The sequence below is a fragment of the Poecilia reticulata genome, linkage group LG4 (genome assembly GCF_000633615.1).
Source record: "Poecilia reticulata strain Guanapo linkage group LG4, Guppy_female_1.0+MT, whole genome shotgun sequence".
Lineage (NCBI taxonomy): Eukaryota > Metazoa > Chordata > Actinopteri > Cyprinodontiformes > Poeciliidae > Poecilia > Poecilia reticulata.
This window is the reverse complement of record NC_024334.1, coordinates 12555930-12565473: the sequence shown is the minus strand read 5'-3', so window position 1 is coordinate 12565473 and position 9544 is coordinate 12555930. Positions and strand designations below refer to the sequence as shown.

Here is a 9544-nt window from a genome sequence, read left to right as displayed (position 1 = left end):
TGACCCTTGGTGAGTATTTCTCTCTTCATAGGTGGTTGCCTTCAATGGGGTGTTTGAGAGTGAAGCTGAAACAGCAAACGTTTCCACTCGCTGTACGTGTTGCTCTATAACTACAACARAGWGTGAAGAACKTCACACACTGATAAAAACAAAACACTGCGTACCGTAACTCATGTTKTGTTTGCTTCATGCAGACAATGACAAAGCTCTTAATGGCGTTTTGATCTTCATCCTCATCAGTCTCATCATCATACTCGTAACGCTGCGTGTGGCGCTCTTCATCAAAAAGCAAAAGAAATCAAAACGGTAAATGACCATTTACTTATGCAAATCTTACATTATAACACATATTTTTATATATTTATCATTTAGCAAAAATAATCTAAACTGTTTTTCTTCACAGTGTTACTAAAGAAGAAATTATGCTCACATCAACAGCGAGTAAGTTTTCTTCAGCAACAAAACCTCTAAGTTTCAGAAAGATTTTTTTATAACTACATTGTCATAACAACAATGACAATGTATTTGACTCCAGTTGTTACAACTTGGATCAATATAATTTATATTTTCATTTTATTACAAAATAAAATTAAGAGTTTTGATTTTAATAAATAGTTCTGCAAATTTTAATAATTTTCTGTTGTGATGCAGATATGGTACTTTCTAATTAACCAGGTTTTTAATTGTGAAAATCCTCTTTTTCTGTAATGTCATATTTTGTTCTGCTGTGTAATAAGTAAATATCTTTCTAAATATTATGTAGAGGCCTACATATGAAGACACCGTGGCGCTGAAGACCGATGCATCGTTTGCTTTCTGTGCTTGAATCTCAAGTGAATTTGGAGACGATTTTGAAGAAATTCAAAACATTCATGGCAAAATTTCCTGGATTTTGATTTTAATGTTTTGTAATATCTGTATTTTTTTTAGTCAGATGTTTACAGCTGTCTATAGCTGCGGTTGTTACTAAATGCATCCATCTGCTGCTAGATGCATATGTTGTTTATCGCTGTGGTTTCTCTGCTCTTTCTCTTTTTCTGCAGGTGTAAAATCAAATCCTCGGATGTCTTTTGTATTTTCTTTATCTAAGAACAATGTATGCATATACATTTGAAGTTTGTTTTCAGATTTATATTACATGTGTGACTTCTGGAACATGTACAAATTTTATTTCTTAAAAATATTAAATTAAGCCATGTGCTCTTCACTGAGTGGATTTTCTTTGAATCAGATCCTTTCACTGTTTAAACCTGTAAATATTCCACTTCAATCATAACGAGGAAATAAAAACAAAACAAAAATATATTCGGCACAAAAGCAAATTTTTTTTGGTGGAACATATCTACTAATATTTTACATAAAATTYACTTGATTTTTTTAGGGTGCCTTTAAAATATTCTAAAGAAGTTTAAAGGATGGAGGGTTTCAGCCCCAATCATTATTACACACCAACATGTTTAACATCTGGCCTTGTAAAGGTTTTTCTTCATACACAACTTTATTTGGCTTTAATTAAATGCTTGTTAATTCAGCAACACCTGCTTATCAGTAAACTTCACTGACTGATCGTGATAACCACAGAACATGCCAGCAGGCTCTTCATCAGAAACTTCTCTAGATGTTATGAAAATATTTCCTGTATGAAACAGAACAGCGAGAAAAAATATCTGCTTCCTGTTGTTAAGTGGTCGCATTTTGCATGCAACCTAATCTTTAGCCAAATAAACGTTACAATGAGGAGTTATCAAAATCCAGCCTTCAACGAGTGGTTACTTGTCCTTTGTGCAGATACTTGGAGAAAACAAGATTTCATGTTGAACACAAACCRTCTGAAATTGTTGCCCGTCCCTCAGTTTTGCCGTCAGTYTCTTGGTAGCATCACTGAACAGTTCATAGCTAATCAGTTTTGGAGAAAAACCCAGTTTTTGTATCTAATGCTCCAGGATAATTGTTTTATCTTCTTCTGACTGATACCTTTCCACAGTTAGATCTTTGTAATCCTTTTTAAACTTTACTGCTGGTTCTGTCTAAAGGATGTAAACGAGGAAAGCTCTACCAAAGGCTGAATTTGATTTCTGGTTTATCAGATTCTCTATATTTGATGGCAGGAWTGAACTCGATARGACTGAAGCTGATTCAACGATGCCTCAGCTGCATTTCTTTTAGAATTGATGTACAATAGATGTTTGAAACCATTTGGTGGATGACAAATGGTGGAGGAAGGTGTTTAAATGAAAACATCATCAAAGTGAATATTTAAACAGTAGACCCACCTTTTTGAAACACACAGTGCAGTCTCTGAGCACATTATGCACCTGCACAAACAAAACACCAATAAAGGAATAAAACTACATACATTTATAACTACCTGTGGTTTCTTTAACAAATGGAGTAGAAATACAGCTTCCTGTTGATTCGGTGAGTGAACAGTAGAGGCAGGTGTATAAAGCTTCATCTCAGTCCTTTAACAATTAAACAAATGCTAAATTCAAAGCTGGACTGTTGACATAACCTTTTAGATGTGATTTACAAATATGTGACTTTATAATCTGAACTGCTGGGGTGTTATATTGGCCAAACATAAATAATCATGTTGATTTAATAAGTTTAGTTACTTATAAAGTTAGGAAACATTTAAAGGTATAATATGCATAACAGTAATACATTTTAACACTGAATCAAATGTTATKTATTGATTCAAACGTTGCAGCATTCAGAAGACTGGAGTTTCTCACCTGTTTTATCGTCTTTTGAAATGAGYATCTAACATATTTGCACTGAAGGGAAACAGGAAGTAGTGCTGGTACATTCAAAAGGTTTCGAGATAATATGATGAACTTTAATAAAGTARCATAATTTTCTCCACAGAACTGGGGACAAATGAAAAGTTGGATTTGTAGAATCAGAAAATGAGCCGTTTCTTAGAAAATATGACCTTTTCTGTCCTTAAACATCGTTTTATTGCTTTATTCAGCCACATTACAGATTATCACAACAACAAAGAAAACAAATCTCAGCTCAATGTCCACAAAAATGTTAAAGCTTTATTCATTTTTAATTTGCATACATTGCATTTGTGATATGTGAATTTCATCATGTGTCATGAAATGCTGACAAAGCAACTAAAGCTACCAAGACAATAAATATCGCCAATGTTTTTATTTTTACTTTCTAGACTCTTCAAAAACAACTTCAGTGGGCATGCAGAAGAAAACGGACGAAAGCTAAAAAGGCACAGTCAGGCAACAGTTACAAATAAAAATACCAAAATCCTTAAAACAACTCAGAATTTCATCTTCTTTGGAAAGACAAAAGAAAACTCCACCTTTGTAGGTAAAATCTGCACAGATAGAGCTCAATTTCCTATATATAATATGCTTCATATTTCAAAGTAAATGCACTCTCATGTGAATTTACATACAGTAAAAGGCCTTAATTAATTATGCACCCAGGAAATATCAAAGCCTGCCTCCTGAAGGCGCTGCAGAGTCAGKTTTAGTACTTTAGTTTCAATGTCGATTTGCCAAATTAAAACAAAACAACCCACCAAAACCGAAATTTCAAAGACAAACATCAAAGCAACAAGTCCCAGACAAATACTAGAGAATACTGAAATATGTTGGTGCTATCTGGATATTCGTTAAYAGAACATTATCAAGACTGTAGCTGAGGGGAAGAAAYGGTTTTATAATAAAAAGTCATAGAAAAGAGTCTAAATCCAAAGCAAAACACAACTAGCAAACACTGTATTTGCTGTAAATCTCTATTTCTGTAACTATAAACACATTATTAACATACTTGTTAACCAACCTTTCTTTTCCTGCACATGTAAGTTTTGATTCTGTATATAACACATATATGATGCATTAGATGTTAAAGAAACGGGATTAACAGTGTTACTAGGGGGTTTATTACACACTAAAATAGTGTTATTAATCACTATAGATTTACCTTCAGAACGGTTTCATTATTGAAACCAGTTACAGTCAGTGCCAGCTTTTTATGAAACACTGGTGTAAACCATGAAACTGGAAAAAAAAAAAMCACATACTAACCAGTAATCCATCCCAAGAACCCAGTTTGTCTTTGGTATGAAGAGTAAACATCCCATCAAGGCTTTTTCCTTTAAACAGGGGTCCATATATGGTCAATGAAATATACTTTGACATAGATCGATGATAATGTTTGCGATTCCTCTGATACTTTGACTGAGAACACAATGTAGGCACGCTGCGGTGTCTCCCCAACACGGACGGCTTGACAGAGATCTCTTATCTCTTATTTGTAGCATAAGAGAGAAAACCGCTGCAATACTAAGGAGGCTGCCTTGAACTTGACCACCTGTACCGAGGGTCAGATGTGTCTGCTGGACCCTGTAGGAAGGACGACGCTTTATTTCATGTTCTGAATGTTTTCTTTGTGACTTTTACAGACCCAGAGCAACGTGACACTTTGTACCTCAGCTGGAGCAGAGCTAAGAAGAAAACATGGTGTCACGGGAAGGGTAAACAGCAGATATAAAACTGCTTTTGTTACAGCTCCAGCGACTATGGGGGCTGTCAAAAGAGACATTGTGAAGTTTTCAGACAACACAAAGGTGTCAAAATGACTAACATTCAAAGTGTTGTGGAGACATTTGCCCGTGTTCTCCCCCAAGCGCGTCTCTAGTCTATCCTGTAAATGATTCTTCCTTTTCTAATACATTCATTTGACATAACCCTGCCAGCCTTGCTTTGCCAGGGTAAAAAAGTGCAACACAACAACAATTGCTCTGCTTTGTTTCAGATTTGCTGCTGTCACTCAGTGAARACAAATCTCCACCAGAATTTTAAGAGTTTCTCGGTTTTTTACTCCGTGCAGTAAAGCGTTGTCTGAATGTCTTTACATATTTAAAGCTAATATGGCTTTTTTTTCCCAAGTATTTATTTTCTAACTAATTGTCGACCTTCTCCACTTAGCAAATTTCCCCAAAAAAAAAAAAAAAAAAAAAAAAGATAAATATATTTTCCATATTGTTTTTGTGAGTAGAAAGGGTTCGGTGTTCAGGCCTCTGCAAGAACAGAGACATGGTTTGGGAGTTTTTGCAGCTTTTTGGGTTTTTTTGGGCACGTGGCTCCATGGTGGCRCAGCTACCTTGCAGAAAGAAGGTATGAAGACAGCAGACACCGTGTTTGAATCCCAGTCTGCTGTCTTTATGAATCAAATTTTTCTCCCCAGGCATGTCTGGGTTCTCTCAGGGTTTTCTGGGATCCTCCCACAGTCCAGAAACATCACTTTTATGCCAATCGGTTTCTCTAAATTGTTCCTAGGGATGAGTGTGTGTGCGTGGTTGTTAGTCTGGTGTGTGTCTGTGTTGCCCTGCGATGGGACTGGCGACCTTTCCAGGATGTGACCTCTGGAGCTAGGCAGCAGACTCCCACCATTTTGCAAGGAAAGATGCAAAACAGATGGGTGTTTTTGACAACTGAGCAGAACCTTTTACTTGTTACTTGTTCTTACAGAGAACATAATGACCTTCAGTTAGGCTTGAACTAACTCTCATCTTTCTGGGCTTATTATAATATTTATTGGGCCTTTAAAAAGTATTCATAAACTTTGAACTTTGTACATTCTAGCGTATTATAAATACGAATTTTAGTGCAGAGGTGTCCAAACTTTTCACTATGTGGGTCGAAACGGTCAGTTTAAATGTAATTGAGGGCCACAAAATGTGTCTGTTGTTTTACTTCAGGGTCTTTTTTTGCTAAATGTTTCCTTTTTATCAGTACTAATAAACAAATGTTTATTTCTAATATCTTTGGATATATGTTGAGCACCAACAATAACAACATCCGAGTTTACTAATTTGTGCCATTTTTGTATTACGACTGTCGCACAAAATAACTCTGTACCACCTTGGACACCCCTGCTTTAGTGCATCTTATTGGGATTTTATGCAACCGACCAACATAAAGACATAATTGATAAATTAACCGTGCATCTGTTTCCTTATCACATAAAGTTACAGTAAAATACTCTAAAGTTTGTGGTTATAATGTGACAAGTGGAAAGGAGTTTGGGAACGTGTGCATGGCACAAATTATAATCTGGGGGCACTGATATGTACAACCTGCATAGAAGAATATTTTTGTTTCGCGATGCAATACTGTTCAGAACGTTGCAAACCACTGAAAACACATGAGAAGTTGTTGAAAGGGTCTGAAAAGTCACTATTTCTACCAACTAATGTCACTGACTGAGGTAAATGATAGTCACAGCTGCAGGATGGATGCCAGCAAACACAAGCTGAGACCATTTTTCAACCTTAACAAAAGAAAAGTTGAAATTCAAATCCGAAAATTGAAAATCTACCTACTGAGAGAAGAACATCTAGATCACTGACTCTGGTCTGTTTCATAAACTTTACCCTGGCGGTAAAAAACAATCTGCTTCATGTACCAGGTATCACCAGGAGCTAAACTCTGGAGGAAAGTTTTTTTTGTTGTAAAGGGCAAAAGTTGTGTTAGGAGTCCAACATAAAAGGCAGGAGTGGATGAGTGGAGGAGTTCTGCAGGGTGTAGTGTGCGACTCCGGGCTTAGCAGCCCTGTGTGACGCTCTGCATGTGTTTGGCGATGCCGTACACGTAAGCGATGTCCGGCCTCTTCTCCGGGTCGGGGTTGATGCACATATCTACCAGGTTCCTCAGCTGGTGAAAGGGGCGGGGAATAGAGGGTGGGAAGGTAGAGAGAGAAATGATGAAACGGTTAATGACGCTTTACTACCAACATGTGGATTATATAAGGAAGAAACATCTTGCAGGTTGTTCCAACACAGCAGCAAAACCAGGAGGCAACGGAACTGAGATCGGGTTTTGGTCAGATGAATCCGCCATAACCCGAGTTCACACACGCACACACCCCGGTGCCACTCCACCGACACCCAGGGACATCGGCTGCACCCGAAGCAAAGCGCTGCAGCTGATTGGAGCAGACAGACAGGACTGCTGCAGCTGGGACCGTCAATGGCATCATTAAAAAAAAAAAAGGTAATAAAAGATGCAATGGGGAAAAAAAACAACAACAAAAAAACACATCTATACAAGGTCGCTATGGTAACCGTCTGTCGACTTCCTGGCTGCTGTTGCGTGGCACCGGCTTTTCATCAGCCGTTGCGTGTAGTTGTGCATGAGTGTGCGCGTGGAAGGGAGGGTTAAAAAAAAAAAAAAGTGAGAGGAAGATGCAAATTCAGACGGTCTGAGAATTAGTCGCATGGAGTGGAGACGGAGGGCGTGCAGAGATATGTAAAATATTCATGCGCTTCTTTGCATGGCGAGTGGGGGGGGTGTGGGAGGAGTGTCAGGTGGAGAGTGGAGGGGGGGAGCGAGCGAAGGAAGGTGGTGGTGGTGGTGGAGCGGAGACGGAGATGGTTAAATGACACAACAAAGATGAGCAGCTGACAGTTTGCTGCCGATCCTTCAGGAGCATTGTTTACATCCAGACAGGCGCTGCAGGCACCCCCCTCATCTCCATCTCTCCATCGCCCTGTCTCCCGCTCTATCATTCCCGCTCTCTTTCGCTTTGTCTTCCTTTCTCCAGGATGGGGGTGACATGTGGGGTAACGCTTAAGCTCAGCGTGGTGTGTGTGTGTGTGTGTGTGTGTGTGCGTGTGTGTGTGTGCGCGCACGCAGAGAGAGTTGCTGTTACAAATATACACTTGCACATTTTTTTTGGGCAAGTACAAAAACACACATGAAGATGCCACAAAGGCTCAAAATACCTCAGTAATATCCCTTATTCCCCTAATGAAGTAATTACTGAGGCATAATAGAAGCTTATTCTCTTCAGGATTTATTATTAGACTACAGAAACGTGACTAAGAACATTAAATACTTAAAGTCTGACAGTAAACTTTAGTGAATCCATGAGGTGAAAATAATATTAAAAAAACCCCATCAACAACCATTCAGAGCATCTTTTTAGGAGGCATCAGCATCTAAATGGGAAACTGCAGAAGGCAGGAGCTACTGGTCCTCAAAAGGGACAGAAAGAACTGCTTTGCCCAACCTGCAGGGCATTAACAGTCAGAGACTAACGCAGCCCAGCACATCCTTCTCTTTACCTCCATCAGCTTCTGCCCAAAATAATTCATACTGCTGGCAGATTCAAGTTTAAAGCGATCTTTAAATGTGACTCTGCAGGTTTCTTCTGACTGAAGTGAGGTGAATGTTTCGGAGTAGCTCAGAAAGAGTCTCAGCTAATGATTAAAAAGAATATCAGATTTCCATTTGCTGATTCACTATAAACACAAACATGTTTTTTGGTGTTTTTAGCATGTCATTGAATTAACCAACAACACAGTTATTTGTTTGCTTCATGTTTTTCATTTTATAGGTGAAGTGACAACCAGGAAATAATGATTATAACAAATAATTTAATTGTAAATTTTTAACACAAAAACATGTTCAGTTTTTTGCTTTATTGACAGACCAACAATCCAAAAAAGTATTTCTGGAACCTAATTATCAAACCAAAAATATTGTTATTTTACTAATGGACTAGTGTCATTTTTTTAATTTATTAGCAGACCAACCTCTAGCACAGTGGTTTTCAACCTTTTTTGAGTCAAGGTACATTGTTTTAATTGAAAAAATCTCGAGGCACACCACCAACCAAAAATAGAAACAAAGATACTCTGTAGCTGCCGATATTACATATATAGTCATTCATTATCAAAGTCTCTTGAATAGGAATCAAATAAACACAAAAATGTATTTTTATCACATTTTACATTTCTTATTTCAAATTGCACTTAACATGTCCACTTCAAAATACACCTGCATAGTGCCACAACACTGTGGTGTTCAATTTAAAGACGTTGTAGAAAACTTCAAAGTGTTTTACAAACTAATCCACAAGCATCTTATAGCCAGAATACAGAAAATAATTCTTATTCTGAAAGAAGCAATAATATTTGGGAAACATTTCACTTCATATTCACTGTTACAATATGAAGAGTTGCATGTACAAAATGTCAATATCTATATATTTTACCCACCTAGTGTGAAACCTGTGCATGTTTGGATGAAAACATCTGATTTCCTGGCAGAAATTGAAGAAAGACAAAGCTCTTCCTCAACATCTCTGTCTCTGTTTTTAGTTTTTATAGTAGCCAGGCTTGAGAAGCTCACTTCACACAGATATGTTGTGGGAAATGGATCCATGTTCTTTCCAACTACTGCTGAGCTTCACTGTCTTTCTAGATTCAATGCTCTCACCGCTACCTGTAACATTCATGCATCACTAATTCTCGTTTTAATGTAAAATGCTGTGTACCTACTGCCATCTAGTGGTAAGAACATTACATGATTACGCCGCTGCTACTACTACAGCAGACACTCGAAGATGGCATTATTTGCAGATAATTCATTTTAAATTTTTTTTAAAACCAATTACCGTATTTTTCGGACTATAGAGCGCACCATACTAGCACTTTTAATTTAAAAAAAACAAAAAAAAAACGGGAAGCTGCTCTCGGTTTTCCACAACTTAAAAGCTGCATCGTATG

The 9544-nt window shown here is 37.6% G+C and overlaps 2 protein-coding genes across 2 annotated transcripts in view; one reads left to right on the top strand and one right to left on the bottom strand.

Moving 5' to 3' along the window:
* The window catches only part of LOC103463494 (uncharacterized), a 14512-nt gene extending 14202 nt beyond the window's left edge, over positions 1 to 310 (top strand). Inside the window, exon 13 of the mRNA XM_017304263.1 lies at positions 195 to 310. Within this exon, the coding sequence (XP_017159752.1) occupies positions 195 to 310 (116 nt within the window). The remainder of the gene's footprint in view (positions 1 to 194) is intronic.
* Positions 311 to 2933: 2623 nt separating this feature from the next.
* nek7 (NIMA-related kinase 7) overlaps positions 2934 to 9544 on the bottom strand; it is a 79938-nt gene continuing 73327 nt past the window's right edge. The window contains exon 10 of the mRNA XM_008406560.2: positions 2934 to 6686. Coding sequence (XP_008404782.1) covers positions 6576 to 6686 — 111 coding nt within the window. The 3' untranslated portion in view covers positions 2934 to 6575. The remainder of the gene's footprint in view (positions 6687 to 9544) is intronic.